General features: G+C 34.5%; 1 protein-coding gene across 1 annotated transcript; it reads left to right on the top strand.

The window, feature by feature from the left end:
• Window positions 1–17,920: 17,920 nt before the first annotated feature.
• Window positions 17,921–23,137, top strand: LOC141643447 (uncharacterized). Its single transcript, XM_074452615.1, has 7 exons — window positions 17,921–18,154; window positions 18,233–18,318; window positions 19,936–20,082; window positions 20,175–20,283; window positions 20,741–20,864; window positions 21,370–21,709; window positions 22,798–23,137. Exons 1-7 carry the CDS (start codon window positions 18,034–18,036, stop codon window positions 22,903–22,905), a joined length of 1,035 nt encoding a protein of 344 aa, XP_074308716.1. The 5' UTR covers window positions 17,921–18,033; the 3' UTR covers window positions 22,906–23,137.
• The last annotated feature ends 1,249 nt before the right edge of the window (window positions 23,138–24,386 follow it).

The raw sequence follows: 24,386 nt of genomic DNA on the forward strand, positions 1-24,386 counted from the left end.
TTTGCGTTGGGGTATTAAAAATAGGGGTTTTCATTTTTAACATTTTAAGGCGAAGAAATTAATAGTTCGCGCATCAGCGTAGTGGAGCTAAAAGGGCAATTTGCGGGGGCTGTAGTAAAAATGTTCAGAGTTTTTTTTATCTTATTTCATTTACAATTCGCTCGTTCTCTAAGGACAAATCCCCTTTTTATCACTATCCTTGATTTTTTTTAATACATTAGAACTTAGGTTTAAGTCTCACATAAAGAAAGTATATGAGTCAAAGTGATAACTAAAAAATACTTGAGAAATTGTCCGCTCTTTGATCATAAGCCTAATTTACTCTCTTCTTGGCAATTATATAAACTTATGAGTCTTCAGACTCTATTTAGTAAAGGGCTGAGATGGAAGATAGGTAATGGTAACAACATTAAATTTTGGTCTGATAACTGGGTTTTTTCACACCCACTTACCAGCAATATCGGTGATGATAGTACTCGTGATTTTAATCTTTTGGTTAAAGATTTCATAACCTCTGATAAACAATGGGATGCTTGTAAACTATCTAATTTAGTAAATAACGATATTGTTAATCAGATTAACAATATTCCACTGCCACATAATGATATTCCAGATACCTTTTTTTGGGTGTTATCTGTAGATGGAAATTTTTCTATCAAAACAGAAACATGGTTAGCTCAAGGTTTGTTCGATCAAAGTCTTGAAAATGTTTTTCCATGAAATTGAATATTCCTTTAAAGTTAATTTGTTTTCTTTGGAAAGCCTTATTGACGGCCTCCCAATGAAAGGCATGCTTCTTAAAAGTCAAATTAATATCCCACCTAATTGTGTTTTGTGCAACCATCTTATTGAAAACAAAGACCATTTCTTTTATAAATGTTCCTTGATTGGTTATGTTATCCAAGACAAGAATATTATTAGTTTTAACAATTTTTTGTCACATTATGATAATATTGCAAGTCAAAATTTTATGATAAAACTCAATTATGTCAAAGAATTAATTCCAAAAGATGATTTCATTAGGATTATTTTTATTTGTGGAATGAATGTTATTATAGAAATGACATTATCTTTAATGATGTTCATTTCAATATCAACAAAATTATTCTGTTATGCGGTAATAGCATCACGATTTGGAATAAAACTAGACATAAGGATCTCATCATTCTCGAAAAAGACGCATCAGTTAGAAACACTACTAGTAAAAAAGAAATTTGGTGGTAGAAACGTAGAAATGGTTTTCTAAAGCTAAATTTTGACGGGTCGAAAGTAGATGGAAATAAAGCTGCTTTAGGATATTGTATAAGATATCATAATTAATGGTAAAGTCATTTTGTTAGGATAAAAAAACTGCGAATTTAAAAGTATTCTTGTTGCGGAATCTCATCTCGCTTTATAAAAAGACATTTTAGCAGCTAAATACTTAAGAATCTCAAATTTAATCGTGGACGGTGACAATTTATGTGTTATTAACTCAATTCGTAGTACGTGACAAATTCCTCGGTAAATTTCTAGTATTATCAAGAATATGAAATTAGACCTTCATTTCTTCGTTGAAGTGATACTTAAACATTACTTTCGTGAAACCGACAAGGTTTCAGATTTTATGGCTTCTATTGGACATTCATGTCCAACTCTTTCGAGGTGGTTTGAAAGTCGGTGGATTTAACTTACCTCACTTATGAGATAGAATGGTTTTACCCTATATGATCAATTTATTTTTCTTACCTTGTTAAAAAAAATCTTAAATCGATTACAAAGACTATGTGAGACTCAAACCTAAGATCTAATGTATAAAAAAAATCAAGGCCAAACAAAATAGGGATTTGTCCTTAGAGAGCGAGCGAATTACAAATGAAATAATAACAACTATAAAACTCTGACCATTTTTATTACTGCCCCCTTACTCCCTTAGCTCCATCACACTGATGCGCGAACTATTAATTATTTCTTCGTCTTAAGATATTAAAATGGAAAAACTTATTTTTAATACCCCAACGCAAACCAATTTCATCCCCCGGATTAATTTGTAAATCACAAGCAACATTTGTCCAACCAAGAAAATAAGTATCATTAGGCCCTCTTTCAAAATATATATTTTCGCCAATATATTTTCTTGGAATTCCCCTATTTTTATTTGTATGATCCCAAATTAACATGGGTACTCTATTACCACGTATCACAACATTAGCAAAGCTAACTGTCCAATACCTAAACACATGTTCAAACACTTCTTCATGTGTTAAAGTAATTTTTCCACTTATAATATCAAAATATGTAATTTTTTTAGTAATGACCCACGGGTTATCCCGGTCGATAATTGGCGGGTTATTGACGTCCCTAATTTCTATTAGGGCACGAGCGGGTTTATATGGGATCGGGTTAGAATTGATTATTATTTCTTCTGTTTTTGTTGGGAGGAAATTGTAGTAGTATGTTAGGTGGGTTGATGTTAACATTTTGTAGGTTAATTTTGAAGAAAAGTAATAATTTGAGGAGACATTGAACTTAGGGTTTCATTTAATTTATATGAAGTATGTTTATATCAATTATGGTATAATCAAAATAATTAGTTGTTCTTTGACTTCTTTCTATAATAACCAGATTTAGTAAACCTAATTAAGCAGTTTTAAATGGGAAGAGATCGATATTTAGATAGTGAAGAGATATTATACTATTTTTTCTTGTTTTGTTAAGTGATACTTTACTATAACATCAATTCATGGATTATACAACCATTTGTATATATTGTACGGTGTAGAATATGAACTTTGTAATAAAGTATTCGAGCTGTATGTTAAATAATATGAGCTTTATTAGAAAGTATTCAACTCATCCATTTACACATTAAAATCATGAACTTTGAATTAGCTCAGAAAAAATACATATAAGCTCGGATTCTTATAACTTGGTTGTACACTGCTTATGGTACAACTAGATGTATAATCCTATTTGTGCTATAACATGCATGAATCAAGATTTTAGCAATGCAATTGTATGTGTATGCTCTTCACACATTCTTGTTTATGATGAAAATTCATCTTAAACTTAAAACGAGTCAAATAAAATATACAACATGATCATAATGCTTTTAGGATTAGCAGAAAACTTGTCTCATCTTTCTAAACTTAAGACAGAATGGTGTACAATTTGGCCGGTTTTAAACTTATGACAACTATGTTCGTCTGACTTTAAAAAAGATCAACTGGTATACTCATTGTATAAAACAGGTTTTTAGTCATCGTTTTTCAACTTGGTTTTCCACTAAATGATTATGCTTATGAGTTGCCTTGTTTATTATTGATTGTGGCTAAGATGACATTTTTAGTTTGTCCCCCTCTTACTTTGGAAAAATACTTTGACCAGTGGTAAACTCTTGGTTTGGAATTCAGAAAATGATATTATTTTTTTCCGAACAAAATACCTCGTCAAGGTTGTGTGAACTTAGAAAAATTTTGAATCATTTTTACCTCGTAGTTGATAGTTATGATTAGTCAAAGTTTTGTCCTTATAAAAACTTTTAACGGGATTTAATTTTCAGTTGCGTGTTTAGAAATACGAGGTAGTGATTTTTTTTTCCAAACCAAAGTTATGGTTAAGATAATCGAAATAGAAAAGATATTATTGTTTTTTGAACTCATAAGCAAAAGTTATGGACATTGAGAGTTTTTTCGCATAAAATGATTTATTAGAAAGATTAGTAGGTCTCGTGAGAGACGGTCTCTCAATAAATTTATTGAAAGACGTATTACAATTTGAATTAAAAATGGTACCGTAGATAATACAATAGGTACGTATTATATATAATGGTATACTAGTATAAATTGTTACAATCTATGATAAAATAAATACTATTTCGAGTAAAAAAGTATTGAATTCTTTATACAAACTACACAAGACTAAAACATGTTTTGTTGTTGACTAAGCACGATCTGACGCTAAGTCTTCTTGAATCCTTGGACTTGAGGTCTTTAAACTTGTTTTATTTCCTCCCGATTGCATTCTATAAACAAGAAACAAACCTAGCCTGAGGGAGTTCCGAGGAGAGCCTCTCCGATGCATAAATCTTAATCTTTTTTCCTTACCTCGGGGCCGACAAGGTCTTGTGTGAAGAGATTTCCTTAGTCTGCTAATTGTATTGAGAGAAAGTGCTTAGAGAATTAGGGATTTGATAACTTTGGAGGCGAATTGTGAAACTATTTTTGGAGACAACTTCGTACGAACCGAAGGGACTCACGTCGGGGTTCCACATGGCTCTGGCCGTACTGTTGATCTGGCATGGACCGATAATCCTGGAAATGAACCATGATTGGATTTCACCCTCGGCTTAGACTGGACTTCGGTCCCGAGGCCTCGGCCTATCTCGGGATCAAGCCTACCTTAGCAGTTGAGTGTTCTGCTTTGAATCATTTGGACCATTGTGGAGGTCTCGTAGGCCCAAATTTTGGCTTTAGGCCAATAGCTCATGCGTAATAATCGTGCTCCAACACGTACGACTGTGAAGAAAAAATGTACCAAACAAAAGAGTCATATTAATATATAATTAATAAAAGAAAGGTACGAATAATATAGAAAATGATACGGGAAGAGTTGTCATGCAATACGGGAATATTGAAAATAAGATTAATAACGGTAAAAGTAGTGAAAATATCTCATAATTTAATTGATACATTTTTTATTCATAATTTAAAAAAAAAAATACGATAACCATAGCAATATGAGTAAATAAAGTAATTGTAATAGCAGCAGGAGTAATAAAACTAGCACTAGTAACAACATGAGGAGTAGTAAAAATAATTCTGTTAGTAGTGAAAAGAGTTGTAGTAACATTGGATATAATAATATGATAATAATCACTCATTTGTATAGTCAAAGTAACAATATTAGCAACGGGAGTAGTGAAAGAATAGAAGTAGCAACGATAGTAATGAAATTATCAATATTAATGCGGTCGTAGTGAAAATAATAATAATTATGGCGGGGTAGTGAAAGTATCATTAGTTAACAAATATAATAAAAGTAGCAATACTAACAACAAAAGAAAGTATATATGAACAATTAGTTAACTCGTCGATTTAAGTAAAATATTAATAGCGTGAGTAGTGAATTTGTCTCATAATTTATTTCATCTTAATTTTAAGATATCTCATTGAAAAATATATTAATGATAAATTTATGAGTTATGCAACTTTAAAGTAGTTTAATTAATTAAAAATAAATTTTAATCCTAAATAGAGTACTCGGGTAAGGCGGGCACCAATACTAGTACTATATATAATCCGGAAACCAGTAGACTTAAATGTAAGTTGATAATTCTACAATTTTATTATGCTATATAGTTTATTAGATGTGCAATGGTGTTAATAGTTTAATGTATAAGTAAGTTATGTTTTGGAAACTATGTAAAGTAAAAAAAAACCAGGATTGTTTCAAAAGATATAATATCCCATTATCCGTATATTTCATAAAATTAGATAATCAACTGATTTAAAATTAAATTTGATAAAATAATTGTAGTAATATTGAATCTAGCAAATATGATAGTAATAACTCATATGAGCGGGAGTGATGAAAGTAATAGTAACAACAACGGGAATAGTGAAATTAACATTATCAAATGCAGGAGTAGTGAAAAAAAAAATGACGGTATGAGTAGTGAAAATAACAGTAGTCACAACAAATGTAATGAAAGTAACAGTAGGAAAAATGAAGAAAGTATGACAGATTAGCTAACAATTCGATTTATAAAAGGATATCTTAATTTTTATAATATGATTTTGATAAAATTAACGTGAATGATATAACCGTAAAAATTAGCTATCATGATATGGGGTGAAAGTAATAATAGTAAGAGTTAATTTAAAATCACTTCCTTTTACATACCAGTTTTCTAAAATAATTCTTTTTTTTTGTTACAAGAAGGGGTTAATCCATAACGAAAGAAAGAGCGAAAACTAAACCAAACAATAAAAATACGAAAACAAACTACGGCTTATTGACCGGGACAATCCTCGGGCTCGACGCTCCTCAAATGTCTTGTTTCATCAAAGAAAATAAAAGACTCGGTACATCAACTGGTTCCCACACGACCACTTGTTGAGCTTGATCAACTCCCACATTTGCTAACCAAACCGCACATCTATTCGCTTCACGGTAAATATGATGAATCTCAATGTTCCATGGATGAGCATTTAGGAAACACTTACACATCTGCACTAAGTGAGCACGTGCAGACGGTAGCTCCTCTTTCTCCTTTAACATAGTCTCAACCACACACGGACTAAAAAGCCTCTCCGATCCTTCGCAATCATTAGACCACGCTTCAAAGCCATCAACCTTGTTCTAGTGACAGGTTCCATGCCTAACCTCTCGATGAATGCAAGTAGAATATTCTCTGATGTGTCTCGTAAAATGCCACCTGCCCCCGATCGACTCGAATTTCCTTTTTAGGCCCCATTAATATTAAGTACTATCCACCCTTCTGGTGGTGCAACTCATCTCACAAATATTTCCTGGTAGGCTATCGCACACCTATGTAAAGATAAATTCCCTAAACACAAATAAATGTAGTAATAGGGGTCGAACCACAAGGAGACAAGAGTTTTCTAAACAAGTTGCTATGGATTAAATTCTATCGAGGTCGGTTTATCGGTTGTTGGTTGGTTGGTTATGCAAACAAAATGAAAACAATAATAAAGAAAGCGTCTAGGAAAATCGGGTCACGCATGCAAATTACTAATTAGTCATGTTATTTTAGAAATGCATTGATAATGATAAATTATTTAGGCTTAGAGACACCCACCTATCGATATTAATGTCAACCATAAACCGAGACCTAGAGAAACTCTCGTCTATGACTAGGTTGTCCTACTACACATGTTTAGTCTAATTCAAGTTTGTACCTCTCGACTTATAAAATGAATTAACAAACTTAATCTACGATTACGGCAACCAAAGATTAAACAATATAATGCAAACATGTTATATAAACTATTTTAATATCGTGACATCTCATTTTAACACATGTGAGTAGTTATTTAGCATGGTTTCCTTTATCCCCTAGACAGGATATATTACTCTTGCATTATGTAAATTAAGCTAATGATGAACAAAATGATAAACATAATGATAAGGAAATAATACTAGAAATAAATTACCTCAACAATGGAAATGGAAATGGAATTGAAGAACAATGCTTGAATATAAATTGTAATACAATATTGAAATGTTAAAGGAAATGTAAATAACATAAGGTAGTGTTCGGAAACACGGAATTGATTTCAAATTTTCATGATTTCAATTGTAGAAATGCAAATGTTTGTATTCAATTCCAAATCCAATTCCAAAATTGTGTTTGGGAAACCCATGGAATTGGAATTGAACTTGGGCGACACGGATATGGGTCGAGGTCATTGGATGTTTTATATTTGAAAAAATTAAATATTGTACCGAAAAATATTTGCGATCGGAAAAAATATCTTAAATAAAAATATTTTGATGAAATTTGCGTCACAAAATAAAACGTAAGAAGTGATGAAATTGAAATGACTGCCATATGGTAGGTATTTGAGAACCCCAAATTTTAACTAGCTTGAAATTGATAAGGAATTGAGTCAATTCCAATTCCAAATTCTGGGGCTCCCAAACACTTGAAATATCTTAATTACGGAATTCAATTCCAATTCAAGGTTCCCAAACATACCATAAAGGGAATCTAACCTACATTTTGTTCTAAAACTAAGACTAAAACATATATGAAAATGCGAGGAAAAATGTGTGTAAGAAGATATGTAAGGGTGTTGAAGTCTACACCCTTTATATAGGAAATGAAGTAGGAAACGTAAAAGGCCAAGATGGAGCGAACCCCGATCGGGGTTGCTAGCCCCGATCAGGGCCATAGCAATCCGGGTATTTTTGTCTTCAATTCTTGATTAATTGCTTGAGGAATCCTAAGTGTGCGATAAATGTCCTCTAATGCCTCCGTTTAATGCTTCATAATTCTTCCTAAGAGCATCCAAAGAAGTATCCTAAGCTTGGAATTATCTACATAAATTTGGACTTCTTTTGGGCTCTTTTGTAAGATCATATGCATTTATCAATCCATTGCTCCGTACTTTCCTCATCGGGCTTCGAAACACATCTTCCATGGTCATGCTTGGTCCATCTTATTTCCACTTAGTTTAATGAACTTGGTGCTTGTTAATGTGATAGAAAAAAGCCTCTAAATGCTTAGATTTCTACAAAATGTAACAAATACAAACAATACACCTAGAACACAAGATTAGCTCACAAATATACTAATTAAAGTATGATATGCAATCAAATCCGGGATAAAATGAGGGGTAAAAGTATATATAAAATGAACACATCATACTTAAACCTGCCCGGTTCTGCTAACAATTCAAGAGAGTCTTTCGCGTTTCGCACTTCCTATGTCCTTTGCATTAAGAATGTGAAAATATTTTGTGGGATATCCATCGTCCTATCAAAGCTCCTACAATTTCACCATCTCCGAATCCACCGCACCACAATTTGAAAACATGTTGGCCTAAGTATCCATGCCCCTTGATTTTGGAACTCATAAATTCGCAATAACCCATTAATATTGACATAGCGAGGGTAATTCGAAAAATTTACTTGATAAAGAGGATGTAAAAAGACTTCATACTTCCGTGCTTCACTACAATCCCTTAGCAAATAAAGAGACGTTTCATCCTCCAGTTCACAACTAGCGCACGTTGGGTCGTCTACAAGACCTCTTCTTGCTCGGTTGACATTCGACATAGTTCTATCATGTTGTAGCAGCCACAAAAATAACCGGATACGCCGAGGTAACCCTGTTCTCCACGGTAATTTTCAGAAGCTCTCGATTTCTACATTGGTCTCATTCCGAATTACTCTTATTGCCGACTTAATTGTAAATCTGCTCGATGATGTAGGAGCCAGTAGAGTAGGAATGTCACTGTCACCCGCATCTGATCGAAATCCGATCCATCCGATGGATGAAAACCCAATTTAAATGGATGATGGATGGATGACGGATGACGGATGGGTTGGATGAAGAAATTTCACCAGCCATCCATCCATCACCCGAATTTATTACTTTTTATTTAATGTTTTTGACATATAACACATAATTAAGATATAAAATATTCAAAATTTCATATTTTAATACTCTCAATATAGATATTTTGTTAACCTACCCACTACAAAGTTAAACTAAAATATTAATCTAACTTTATTTTTGTAGGGAATAAAAAATCATCATTTTTTTTTAAACTTGAAACATATAAATACACAACACCCGTTTATCACCCGATCCACCCGTTTCCATGAATGATGGATGATGGATGATATATTTCACGGATCACAGACGGTTTGGATGAGATTTTAAAAGGACGGATGGATGACAGATGAGGTTTTACCCGACCCGATCCATTGCATCCCTACAGTAGAGTGTGTCGTTATCATCAATATTATTCACCACTTCATAGGAAGCAATTTTTTGCAAAATTTCATTAGGCAAAAACTCGGCAAATAGCTCCCACTTCTATCCCGTGTTCTCGTCCCACATCTCCTCCACTTTGTATTGTAGAATTTCATGTGGTGTTTCAATCGGTGACATATCAACCAATAAACGATTCCACCCCCAACACTGATTTCAAAAACTCGTGTTTTTCCCATTTCCAATCGATGAATTTATTCCTTTTCTCGTCGTGTCAACAGCATCAACGATTTCCCGCCAGGCATTTGAACACGACTGCTTGGGCTCAAACATATTGATATCACATCTACCTTGGCAATATTTGTAACACCCTGTATTTTATAATAATATTTTATAATAAAAGTATTTTATTAAATTGATTATTTCGCAATTTAATAATGTATTTTGAAAATATTATATTTATCGTCTTCGTTCTATATTTTATTATTTCTCGTTTTAATCTACTTTTGGAAGGGTTAAAATGTCCGGGCAAGATTTGACTATTTTAATTTAATATTACTTTTCTATAATAAGCTCTCCTTACGTTTTAATGTGGTCCAATCCGTTTTCTAATCAGATAATTCATTGTATGAGCTAATGGACTCAAAGCCCATTAGTTAATTCCCTTATAAATAGAATTTAACTTAGCAAGCAACTAGGTCAACTCTTTTATTTGGTGCGTGAGCTTTCATACGCACGCCTCTCCTCCTCTCTTTCTGTCTTTTGTTCTTCTTTTCTCTCATTGACTCCATTGTTGAATTTCTTTCCTTCTCTCAAACTCATACACAAATTATATTTTCATAATCCTTACTCTTATCTTTACAACATATTCTTCTCCAAATAATTTTATGAGAATTATTTGTATAGACCTTTAGACCTACATTTATGGTCTCTTATTTTAATGGGTAAAGAAGAAAAGGAGTATTTTTATGGTGCTTACACGAATTTGGATTCGAATATTCCTTAAGTTGATTTGTGGGATGTTGACACGTGTTGAGACAAGGCTTTGTTGGTCGTTTTCTTTATGGAGGCTTTTATTAATTGCTAAAAAGGTAACTAGGTATTTCTCTTTTAATTGTGTTTATGCCAATTAATGTAATTAATATGATTTAATGATTGTTTTACATGATTGGTACATGTTTGATTATTTGTTATCATGATTAAATATGTTTCGCATGGTTGTATACGTTTTTATGCATTAATTACATGTCATATGTTGTTTATGTGTTTATTATGGGTGTCATGAGCGTAATTAGGGTTTACGAATAAACCCTAATGGCGGCATGATAGGCGGCCAAGAGTGCTCTTCAAAGTTATAGCTAAGGCTAGTATAACCTTGATTATGATTCAAGTGTTATAGCTGAAGTTAGTACAACTTTGCGTTGTTTCTCTAAGTTATGGCTGTTTGAGTTATAACCTTGGAAATATGAATTCAAGGTTATAGCTGAACCTAATATAACATTGAAGTGCGAGTCAAGGTTATAGCTGAGACTAATGTAACCCTGGGATTATGGCTCAAGGTTATGGTTGACGCTAGTATAACTTCGAGTTTCGTGTCAAGGTTATGGTTGAGGTTACTATAACTTCAAGGGTATTTGTGGAAGTTATAGTCGAGGTTAGTATAGCCTCACATCTAAAGTTCATGTTATGGTTAAGGTTACTATAACATTGATCATTAGTAATTGCTTCATATGTAGAGTTATATCCAGTTATAGTATAACATTATATTAGCTTATGTATTTGGTTACTCTATTCATATGATAAGTGGTATAGTCAGTTACACTATTCTAAGAGTCGAGTCGTGATGTTTGTTCATGCATTGTTGGTGTTGTCGGTTATACTGTATACTTGTTATTTGGCTGGTTGTATAGATGACGATAGTATCAGTTATATACTATCGGAATGAACAAACGCTACCCTTCGGGGATTCTTATGGTCTATGGTCGGGGGGGTAGCAGAGGCAGTTCGTTATACGCTCTGTTCCCCGAGTGTTGTTCGGTGTAGCAGAGGCAGTTCGTTATACGCTATGTGTTTCACCGAGAGGTCTGGCCAGGTCTTAGGCATGTAGCCATGTAGGTAGTGGTTATACGCTACACATAGTGTGGATGCAGTTCGTTTTACGGTCCACAATGGATGCAGTTCGTTATACGGTCCATACCGATTATGGAGGCAGTTCGTTATACGCTCCATATCTAGAAGAAGTTTGTTATACGCTCTAGTGGTTAGAGGCAGTTCGTTATACGCTATAACGGTGTTCATTCTATACACTGTGTTTGTTGCTAGGGGCAGTTCGTTATACGCTCTAGAGGTTGGAGGCAGTTCGTTATACGCTCCATTAGTCAGAGGCAGTCCGTTATACGCTCTGAGGGTTGTTTGGTTTGGTTATGGTTACATCGAGTTTGTTTGTCCTAAGTTTCTACATGGCGTCTAACATGGGTTGTTGTCGTATGCCGTCTCATGTAGTTTAATTTTGGAGTTATTAATTAGGTGTTTGTACTAATATGTCTTGGTTTAATGGTAAGTTGGTGTTGAGTCTTCACGAGTATAGATGGTCTCACATGTTTACTAATTGTGCATTTCAATTGTTAATGATTATTGGTTATATTCAATTGTTGTAAACATGACTGGGAGAGCATCTAGTTACCCCCGACTGATTATCGACCCCCTTCTCAGGTTGTTCGGATGTTTGTTGTTTGGATGATATCTTGCTGGGGAAGTGCTGTGCGACGAGATGAATAAATTGTTTAGGAGTTTGTTTCCAGTTTTAAGAACCTTGGAATAATGTATTAGTTGTTTTGGATTTAGTAACGAACCGGATTGGTCAGGTGTTTCCGCCACCTTGACCCTTTTATCAGTATCGTACTCTGATATTTACTTTATATTATGTTTTTCCTTTGGTTTATAATCCGGGTTGTTACAGTTGGTATCAGAGCGAACATGCTCCCAACTCTCGCTTAGTTGATGACTAAAATAAATGACCTAGTTAATGAGTGAGAGTAAAAGGGGTAGAAACAATTAAGGACTTGTTTGTTTATGCCTTAATATTTCACATCGTTGTTAATTGTATTACATGTGTTATTCACGTACTTGTTTGTTTGTGTCTTAATGTTTCATATCATCATTAATTGTATTATATGTTTTGTCCATGTATTTGTTTGTTTATGCCTTAACGTTTCATAATGTTATTAATTGTGTCAAATGTTTTGTTCGTGTATTTGTTCGTTTATGCTTTAATTTTTATCGTTATTAATCGCATTGAATGTGTTCTCCATGTATGACTTTTTCGAGCATGTTTTGTTGATTTGAAAGGTAGTCGATTTTGAAAAATGTCCTTTCCATTTTATGTGTCATACATTTTAGTTATATGTCGGTCAAAACTTTTACTCCTTGGTAACCTGAGCTTTACTCTTATCGTACTTTCATCCTTTTGGATCTTTTGGTGGTGTTGTCCTCGTTTGAGGTGATTTCAAGGTTGATTTCCTTGTGGTGTCTTGAGGCAACAAATTAGGATTGCTGGTTGTTATTGGATGTTCAAGTATGAAATAAATGAGCATTTATTATTATGAGTTTGGCAACGAGGAAGTTTACCTTGGGAATATAGGTTGTTTTGACGACGTTTCCTTTGGGATTATAGGTGTTAAGTTCTTTTACGTATTTGAGGAAAACCTTATTGATGATAGAGGGTGATGATTTGTGCCATAAGATGTATGATTGTGGCTTATGCTCTTAATGGTTAGAATTGTTGGTTTTTGTTTTGTGTTAAGTGAATTTAAGGATCGAGAGTAGGATGATGGAAATGAATTGAATGTTATTGTGGAGTTTAGATTGAGCACGTTGGGAATTTTGGAGACTATGCTTGTCTTTAACTGGAATAACATATTTGAGGAGTTATTTACTGATCGTACCTTTTAAAGGATTGATTGAGAGAGAGGAAAACTATAATTTATGGACTTGTGAGATGTTAATGTTAAAGTGTTCTAGCGTTGACTTAGTGAACGGCCATGTTGACGATGATTTCAATGAATTGTGGTGTCCATCTTTTGAGGATATAGAGTTTGCTATGGATTGATTCATTAAGTTTGATTAGATGGAGTTCTTGATAGTGGACGAACTTGAGAGTTGATGGTTGTGAGAGTTTATGATCTCGAGAGTTGATAATATGAGGAATGTAATGATCGTATAAAAGGCAATTATACATAGATTTGTTGATTCTGAGGTATTATGGAGATATGATGAAAGGATGCTACGAGACGTTGTTACCTTAAGTGATGATTGTACGAGAATTGTAAGACTCTGGTTATCGTGCTTTGTTTATCTTGTTTTAAGGTGTCGTGTCTTCGAGAAAATAGAATTGTTTTTGAGTCGTCTATTCTTGTAATCCTTGCACGTGTTAACCACATCTATTCTATTAGAGCCTTCGGGCCAAAGGTTTCTTTTATCTTTGTCCTCTGTTGTTTCATCTATCGTTGCTCTCTATTTGTTCTTTATTTCAACTCCGGTTTTCTTCTTCTCTGACTTTTGTAATTACCCTTTTCACATTGGTTTCTCTCTAAGCTTTTACTTCCGAAAAGAATGTGTTCTTTTGTCTTGTGGTATTGCACGAAAATGTTTTGTTTTAGTTTGCAAGTTATTTATTCTTTCATGGTAACTTGAAAACGTTTGGAATCTCTTTAGAGCTACTTGTGATCATCTCGTAGTGGACGCTTGGATCCTTTTACGAGCGATGTTAGAAACCTTGAGTTTGATGTTTGGTTATTTGAGGTTGAGAACTTAGTAACATGGTTATATGCGAGTGTGAATTGGGATAACATATAGAGTTTTGGAGAAGGATATTAAAGGTCTTATACTGAGATTAGAAATTGAGGTTATAAGTTTGGTGATTTTATGAGCACAAGTGATGAGAGTTGTATGGTGATATTTTTATACTTTGATGGAAATGCGTTATTGATGACAAGTGTGTTGTGGTACAATAGGTACTAGCTCAAGTAAAGTTGCATGGTTCCTTGGGTGCTTAGGAATGTCGTGATCATGAATGTTCAAAGGAAATAATTAAGTCTCGCGAGTGTGACTGATGATGTTGCCATGAGTTTGAGGTTGAATAAGATTTTGACAGTTTAGTAGAGTTTGATGTTTGAGTTTGATGACTTTGGATACCAGATGTATATCGAGAATCATCGAGATTTATTAAAGTCTTTTGAGCTTAAGAGTTGTGAATGGTAGTAAGTACTACTCACTTTGAGGATATTAGAGTAGGAGTGATTGTAATGGTGCTCGTGAGTGAAAGAGTTTTCTCATTTGAAGGATGGTTCTTTGTTTTGAGATTTATCTGTTTGAGGCTTTAGTTAAAGTCATATCTTGTGGTGAATGGTAAATTAGAATTGGAGTATTTGTTAAAGGTTATGTTGATTTGGAGTAATAGTAATAAGTTCATACAGTTTTTGAGAGGTCGTATATGTTGTTTAATGATGGTTAATGGTAGTTGGATGAGTGTTTGAAATATAAGGACTAGATGTTGGCTTAATAATTATTTTGGGTTGCGATGGTTGGAGTATGCGATATGACTTTGAGGTTGTAGAGTATGGGAAGTTGATAATAACATTGAGGATTTAAGATATCTCTCTATGTTTGAGCGTTGATATGGATCAGAGTGAGCATCGCTTAGGATTCCGAGATGACCTTTGGTTGATGATCACTTGTAATTCTTACCGTCTTTTGTTCTTATCTTTGAAATTCAATTTTCGAGGACGGAACTTCTTTTTAGGGGGTGGATTGTAACACCCCGTATTTTATAATAAAAGTATTTTATTAAATTGATTATTTCGCAATTTAATAATGTATTTTGGAAATATTATATTTATCGTCTTCGTTCTATATTTTATTATTTCTCGTTTTAATCTACGTTTAGAAGGGTTAAAATGTCCGGGCAAGATTTGACTATTTTAATTTAATAATTACTTTTCTATAATAAGCTCTTCTTACGTTTTAATGTGGTCTAATCCGTTTTCTAATCAGATAATTCATTATATGAACTAATGGACTCAAAGCCCATTAGTTAATTCCCTTATAAATAGAATTTAACCTAGCAAGCAACTAGGTCAACTCTTTTATTTGGTGCGTGCAATTTCTTACACACGCCTCTCCTCCTCTCTTTCTGTCTTTTGTTCTTCTTTTCTCTCATTGACTCCATTGTTGAATTTCTTTCCTTCTCTCAAACTCATACACAAATTATATTTTCATAATCCTTACTCTTATATTTACAACATATTATTCTCCAAATAATTTTATGGGAATTATTTGTATAGACCTTTAGACCTACCTTTATGGTCTCTTATTTTAATGGGTAAAGAAGAAAAAGAGTATTTTTTTGGTGCTTTCACGAATTTGGATTCGAATATTCCTTAAGTTGATTTGTGGGATGTTGACACGTGTTGAGACAAGGCTTTGTTGGTCGTTTTCTTTATGGAGGTTTTTATTAATTGCTAAAAAGGTAACTAGTTATTTCTCTTTTAATTGTGTTTATGCCAATTAATGTAATTAATATGATTTAATGATTGTTTTACATGATTGGTACATGTTTGATTATTTGTTATCATGATTAAATATGTTTCGCATGGTTGTATACGTTTTTATGCATTAATTACATGGCATATGTTGTTTATGTGTTTATTATGGGTGTCATGAGCGTAATTAGGGTTTACGAATAAACCCTAATAGCGACATGATAGGTGGCCAAGAGTGCTCTTCAAAGTTATAGCTAAAGCTAGTATAACCTTGATGATGATTCAAGTGTTATAGCTGAAGTTAGTACAACTTTGGGTTGTTACTCAAAGTTATGGCTGTTTGAGTTATAACCTTGGAAATATGAATTCAAGGTTATAGCTGAACCTAATATAACATTGAAGTGCGAGTCAAGGTTATAGCTGAGACTAATGTAACCCTGGGATTATGGCTCAAGGTTATGGTTGACGCTAGTATAACTTCGAGTTTCGTGTCAAGGTTATGGTTGAGGTTACTATAACTTCAAGGGTATTTGTGGAAGTTATAGTCGAGGTTAGTATAGCATCACATCTAAAGTTCATGTTATGGTTAAGGTTACTATAACATTGATCATTAGTAATTGCTTCATATGTAGAGTTATATCCAGTTATAGTATAACATTATATTAGCTTATGTCTTTGGTTACTCTATTCATATGATAAGTGGTATAGTCAGTTACACTATTCTAAGAGTCGAGTCGTGATGTTTGTTCATGCATTGTTGGTGCTGTCGGTTATACTGTGTACTTGTTATTTGTTGGTTGTATAGATGACGATAGTATCAGTTATATACTATCGGAATGAACAAACACTACCCTTCGGGGATTCTTATGGTCTATGGTCGGGGGGTAGCAGAGGCAGTTCGTTATACGCTCTGTTCCCCGAGTGTCGTTCGGTGTAGCAGAGGCAGTTCGTTATACGCTATGTGTTTCACCGAGAGGTCTGGCCAGGTCTTAGGCATGTAGCCATGTAGGTAGTGGTTATACGCTACACATAGTGTGGATGCAGTTCGTTTTACGGTCCACAATGGATGCAGTTCGTTATACGGTCCATACCGATTATGGAGGCAGTTCGTTATACGCTCCATATCTAGAGGCAGTTTGTTATACGCTCTAGTGGTTAGAGGCAGTTCGTTATACGCTCTAACGGCGTTCATTCTATACACTGTGTTTGTTGCTAGGGGCAGTTCGTTATACGCTCTAGTGGTTGGAGGCAGTTCGTTATACGCTCCATTAGTCAGAGGCAGTTCGTTATACGCTCTGAGGGTTGTTTGGTTTGGTTGTGGTTACATCGAGTTTGTTTGTCCTAAGTTTCTACATGGCGTCTAACATGGGTTGTTGTCGTATGCCGTCTCATGTAGTTTAATTTTGGAGTTATTAATTAGGTGGTTGTCCTAATATGTCTTGGTTTAATGGTAAGTTGGTGTTGAGTCTTCATGAATATAGATGGTCTCACATGTTTACTAATTGTGCATTTCAATTGTTAATGATTACGGTTGTTTGATAGTGATAAAGTTAACGGAGAGTTAAAGAAAGTCATGATAGAGAAATAACTGAGAAGTTTATGGGCATAATGTAGAATATAAAAAATGTAAGAGTGTAGTGGGGCGCGAGAGTGCCTCAAAACATTGCAAATTGGCAACGAATTGAGAGGTCACGGGTTCCACTACCTATATGGGAGTGCTGCGATTACCGGTCATCTTAAGAGATGTCTTACCTGGCACACGTGATTTGCAGGGTATTACATGTGCCGGGGGATTAAACCCCTCGTCATTAAAAAAAAAAAGTACAATATAAAAAACCAAAAAACTCGAAATTACACCATAAAATATCCCTTTATTTCAATATTAACCGCAAAAGTAGTAGATGTGGTGGCGCGATTGACTAGTATTCGTAGGCTCGTAGTACATAGTCTACAGACGAGTCGTCTGAGACGACTGACTTTGAGTTTGGCGAAATTCGTAGTAAAAAAAAAAAAGAAATACACAAATTCTAAAAACTTGTATTATCATCAATGGCGGACTTCAGTAATACAACGCCATTAATTCCGCCATCTCCTATGATCAAACCTAATCTCATTGACCTTGAAGCTTCTTCCTCTTATATACAGTGTCGTATTTGTCTCGAATCCGACGGTATCGACTTTTTTTCTTCGTTCTCGAATTTTGCTTCTTGAATTCTAGGTTTAAGAATTTATCGATTGTTGATTGCAGGTACAGATTTTATTGCGCCGTGTAAATGTAAAGGATCATCTAAATTTGTGCATAGAGAGTGTTTGGATCATTGGCGTTCTGTCAAGGTATTTTTGATTCTTTTTTTAAATTGAGTTATAATTATTTATAGGTTATGTTACTCGGACTCGTTTAGAAATTTCCGACACGGCTAGTTTTCCCAAAAATATGCATATTCTGGCTTTAAATGAAGTGTTTAAGTGTCGACTGTTGAACACAGGTTTGGGAGGGAATAAGAAGAGTTGGAGTAACATGTTTCTAGGGAAAGAACTGGAAAGTCGTCTATGAATAATTGTTGCAGGTGATTTTGTGTAGATACAAGTTTGAGTAGCGTTGTGTGTTTGGTGTTTTCTATTTTTGTAAACGTGTAACTGTAGAAGTTCTACAACAATGTTTTTGTCTCGAAAGTTGCTTGGGGTTAGCTAGGAAGAGCCATCGTCTAGTAGTATTGCACCCTTTTAATCTCGGTAATTAGTTTGGGGTTAGAATAGCTTGAAAGATTCATACAACAACGATGACTTTTGAGACTAAACGACACTTTAGTCCATAGTGAGTCGGATAACAAGATTAATGTATAGATATAGCGAGTTAGCGACAATTGAAGTAACATGAACAGCAACAACAACACATTCGTCCCTAAACAATTTGAGTGGATAACAAGATTCATCATAAGAAATTGTGATCTGAAATCAAAGAACAATTAATAGTTCGCTCCACTTGAAATGGAAGGAAAGAAATCCGAAAATGGAAATAAAGAAAGAAAGAAACTTATTGAAACACTTCTAGTTCTATCATCTGCATAAAGCCATAAACTAGCTCTCTAGTCTATTCACTTAGCTCTATTTAAAGCTGATTATGTACACATTTATATCAAGTATATAAAGGGGCATTGTAAATACTTTCCCTTATTTCCACAAGTATGAGCCTCGCTCAAAAGTGATTGATTTTCGTGGGACGGAGGAAGTAATACTTATTGCCACTAATGGTGATAGTGAAAAACGATGATGATGTTTTTTTATCTACTACATACTTCATCTAGGTATCTATATAACAAAAAAACTGCTTCAACTGCAACATGCTGCAGCAAGCACCAGTGGTGGAGCGTAGGAAAATTTCAAAATCTTTAGTTAAAATTTTCAATTTTTTTTTGAGGTTACCCAATATTATTACTTGTTTGTTCCTGCTGACTCCAAATCCTGGCTCCGCCACCAGCAGTAACTATACACCAATTTGAAGAATGAGAAATTCATAACCTTAATAAAGATAGGTTTTCCCTTACGACTCACGAGGCTAGTGTGCTTCTTAAACTTTGCAATGTGGACCTCATGATATCCCAAACTAAGGGAAGCATTGGTGTCAACGGAGATTGACACTTTGACAGTTGGAAACCATAGAGGTGGATTACTTGCTTCAGCTTTGTACAGACTGACTTGAAGTGCATGACTGATTCCTTTTGAAATACTTCGGATTTTTTTTCCTGCCAGATGTATATCAATATATGTGGCTTGGTTTATTGAGCTTTCAGATCTGTGGTGAGAGGAGATGGGATTAATAATCTTTTCTCATTTGTAAATCTGTACCGTGCAGTTATTTAGAACTAGGAATGTGTCTGAGACTGGTGGCATGCTACCTCTTTTTTTATAGTAGCAAAAATGTTCCTTTATCTGTATCTTTGCTTTTTTCAGGAAGGATTTGCATTTGCCCACTGCATGACTTGCGAGGCTCCCTATTATTTGACAGTTCATGCTCTCCCTGACAAAAAATGGCGTACATTGAAATTTCGGTTTTTTGTGACGAGGGACATCATATTCATATTTCTAATTGTACAGCTTGTATGTTCTTCTTGCTTATTGCTCTTCCTCATCTTCTCTCTCTCTCTCTCTTTCTCTCAATTTCATTGTTTTATAATTCATGCCTTGTCTAGGTCATTATCTCACTGGCATATCTAGTGTATGTGGGTGATGGCTATCGAGAATTTTGGCTACAACATTATTGGATTTTCAAAAACATTATGAGCTTCTACTATCTGTGTGGTAAGCTCTCTTATCCATTGTAGAGTTTTAGTTTATTTGCTACTATGTTTGTAGAGTGTTAAAGTTTTAGTTTATTCGTATATAGATAGTAGTAGCACTTTTAGGGAGGAATTTGGTTTCATATTTTCAGAAAATGAGTGTGTGTAAACAATGGTAGCTGTGTTCAATTTAGTGAAGACGTTTTAACCATGCAATAGTATGTTTTAACCATGCAATCTTACTATTTTAGTAACTCGATTTCTTATATTTTCATGAACATAAACATTACCCCAATGCCTCAAGGGCTCTTACAAGTAGCGAGGTAAGTCTAGAACCAATGAATATTGAGCCTTTTCCTCCATTTCTTATTTAAGTGAGAAAAGTATCCCTCCCCTCTTTATACTAGTTGCCTACCTATTAAATTCTTAGTTTGCGGAATAAATTGACGTGCTTATGTTTTAATTTTTGGTGACTTTAGGTGCACTTCTATTTTTCGCTTTGCTTGGGCTCTCTGGTTGCTTCATAACTTGTTTCGACACAAGTGTGCAGAATGATCTGACACAACCTTGTAATGAAGTTTGTCTTTGTTGCTGCTACCCAAGGTATTACCTGAATGTTCTTGCATGTTTTATATTATCACTATCGCCAAATAGTTGAGCCCTATGATCAGGGTTTTAGTCGAGCTTAAAAGACACTTTAGGAAGAGTTTGAAATCGCCCTTTCATATTTATGTTCTCCTATTTGGTTAGTAAATTGGGTTGGAGAGCAATGGAAGGATCTATTTTTCTTTCCAACAATGCAAATTAAAATCCATCTTACATAGGAAAGATATGGAAGGAAGCACTAACACTCCATACCCTCTTTCACTACACTCCCTTTCCCTGTCCTTGATCCCTTTCTCTTCTCTCCTATTATTGTATCCAAATGAAGCCTCGAGGTGCTTCTGCTAATGTTACTGTTTGTTCATGTAGAGCATGTGCAAATAGGCATTTCACGGGAACTTATTGTTTGTGAAGCGATGCTGCCCCTTCCTCTTCTCTTCTCTACTATTTATTGTATCGAAATGAATTCTCAAGGTCCTGCTATTGTTATTGTTTGTCCATGTAGAGCAGGTGCAAATATCTATTTCCCAGGCAATTATTATTTGTGGAGCAATGGTGGTGCCTTTCCAGGTGGTCAATGTGAGTGCTGTGGAGAAGGATGCTGTGAAGGTGGTACCGATGCAGCTGGTGACTGTGGGAGCTGTGACTGTGGGAGCTGTGACTGTGGGAGCTGTTTTAGAGATTCTGGGGAAAGTGGTCTACCATTGGTTTTTATAGTGGCTTTGGTTGTAGTGATTTTATTTGCAGTGATAGGCATATTCTATAGTGTACTTGTGGCTACGATGGTTGGTCAACGTATTTGGCAACGACATTACCACATTCTTGCAAAGCGTATTCTAGCCAAGGTGAAAGATCCATCCTACTTTTTCCAGTGTTTTTTTTTTGCTTTATTTTTATTTGTTTGTTTGTGTGTGTGTGTGTGTAAGAGTCACCACAAGGACAATTTCGACAACAATAAATTTTGAAAGCACTTCATGCGTACCACCACTCGAGGAGTCGAGGGTTTTACCCGAAAAAGTGACATTTGCAGCTTCTTTTGCCAATGTAGAGTTATGCTTGCTCCTCTTTCCACAATTCTATCGTTGGTCATTTGAACACAATTTCTTGTGTTTTCACTCAAAGTAATAAAGTTGTGTATATCCAACCCCCTACCCCGATATAGGCAGCCATTGAGGCATTGGGATAATGTTGTCATGGACATGAACTTTATATATCAGCATTCGACTACAGTTTCTTTTATTACACCTCAGCTATATTACCAGTGTCGGTTTCAGGGTTATGCTGGAGACTGCATTGCACCCCCATTGTTGTGGATAAATAATACGGAGTATATAGTGCAATGTAGAATCACATTAAATCTGTCATCCCAGTCACTGTGCGCTCTAATACATAAGAAGTGGTCGTGTGTTGGATCTGAATTTCAGTAATATTGTTTTCTGTTCTCCCTTGTTACCTGATGAATCAGATTAATTATTATCTCATGCAGTTACACACTTACACGTCACCTTGTGATCTTGTGCTCCTAGAGATTATTTGGTCCAATTCTTTGAATTTTATTTGGTCCAACTTTAGTTTGGAAGTCATTCAAATCTTAAATTTTGTATTTTTCATTTTACTTCTTTAAACATTTGTTTAATCAGCTAGTCTTGCTATAGACGGATATTTGACCCGTCTTTAGTTATAGACGTCTTTAGTTATAGACGGATATGTGCTGTCTATAATGAGATTTTGTGTTGTTTAATATGTAGTACTGTATATGAAAATGATAAATGTATTTTAAAGAAGTTTCAGTATAATTCTTTTCCGCCATATCTTCTGGGTGATCACTTAGTCTCACACTATAAGGTCGTGTCACAGAAGACCAACTGATAAAATGTAGTACTAAGTTTTAATATTCAGTCCTTGTAATGAAACCGCTGTTATGCATTTCCAGGAATATGTGGTCGAGGATGTTGGTGATAAGATGACGGGTTCTGGTTGGACTCCCCCGCCTCTCCCAGCAGAGCATGTAGAGCAGCTTAACACTCTTGGTCTTCTGTAACCCTGATTTCAGAGTTGCATCAGGTAGTAATCGTGACAGTGATATCTTGTTAAATCTCGTCTTCCCATCAATACTCTTCCAGGTGTTGAAGCTTTACATATATCTATGATTGTACAGTCAAGTCTATCTCTATGGGAATTCAGCGGTCAATTATAGTTTTCATTAGATACGTTATTGTACAGCCCGTAACCTGATGAAGTGTTATAATGCTAATGCAAAGAAGTTTTACAAAGCCGTGAACTGATGATGAGTTGCCATGAGACAGCAACGTGTGTCTTGATAACTCATGCTTGAATCAATAAGCCTCCAGTAAGAGGATTATACATCTGATGTATTACCTCCAATTCTATAGTTTTTGAGTATTCTAATCAAGTTTTTGAGTTTTATTTTAAAGTTTTTGAGTTTTACTATAAAGTTTCTGAGTTTATTCACTTAAAAATTAAGCTCTAAAAAATTACTTCCTCCCATCCAGACCAAAGGTTACAGTTGCTTTATCACACTTGTCGAGACACGTTTTGTAACGTGCATATCTTTAGTTACACATTATTAAAAATTATAAAAATTTGATATTCTTATAGCATTCATGATGATAAATCAAACAAGATCTCACATGACTATATTTTGTCTTATAGATTAAGAATAATATCAAAGATTCCCTACGACCATGAATAGTGCCAAAAAGCAACTGTAACCTTTGGTCTGGATGGGAGGAAGTACAATAAAACTCAAAAATATTACATATATTAGTTTAGTTAAATTTGAGTTTTGACGGAAAAAATATTAAAATCTAACTTATAAACTTTAATATACTCAAAGAAATATACATATGCTCAAAAACAAATAAAGTTTGAGGCAATAAGCTCAAAAAAAAATACATATATGCTCAAAAAATAAAAAAGTTGGATGTAGTACATCCGATGTATGTTCCTTTTTCTCATAAGCCTCTATTATAGCATTTCCTTGCATGTTACATCATCAGGGTGTTTTTGGTTGTTTCACCATCTCTGTAGGTGGTCACCTGGTCGGCATGGTGGTTGAGACTGAGAGTCTATAGTAGGCCGTGATTCACCATCATGGCACCATGTCCTCCGTAATACTGAACTTGCGCCTCTTCAGGTTGTTTATTGGTTGGTTTGCCATCTTGTCCTTTGTAATGCTAAACTTGCGCCTCTTTTGAACTCAAAATGTTCATATTTTAATATGTTGGGAGTAAAAATTCATGTGAGTATATTGGGAGTATCTATTATTTAGTAGGATTGTTTATTTTATGATCACGTCGTTTATTTTACAAATGTACTGTAGATGCGTTGGCTATAAGCCTATAATCATTCAATTGAGATGTTCAGTAAAACGGTTTGAAAATATCCTTTAAAACTTGTACACACCCTCACTAAGTAAAATATGAGTAGTTAGTTAATTAACGAAGTTATGGAAGGATGTTTGGGTAAAATGTCGCAAATTCTTGTTTTAGACGGACATTT

This window comes from Silene latifolia, chromosome 2 (genome assembly GCF_048544455.1).
Source record: "Silene latifolia isolate original U9 population chromosome 2, ASM4854445v1, whole genome shotgun sequence".
Taxonomy (NCBI): Eukaryota; Viridiplantae; Streptophyta; class Magnoliopsida; order Caryophyllales; family Caryophyllaceae; genus Silene; species Silene latifolia.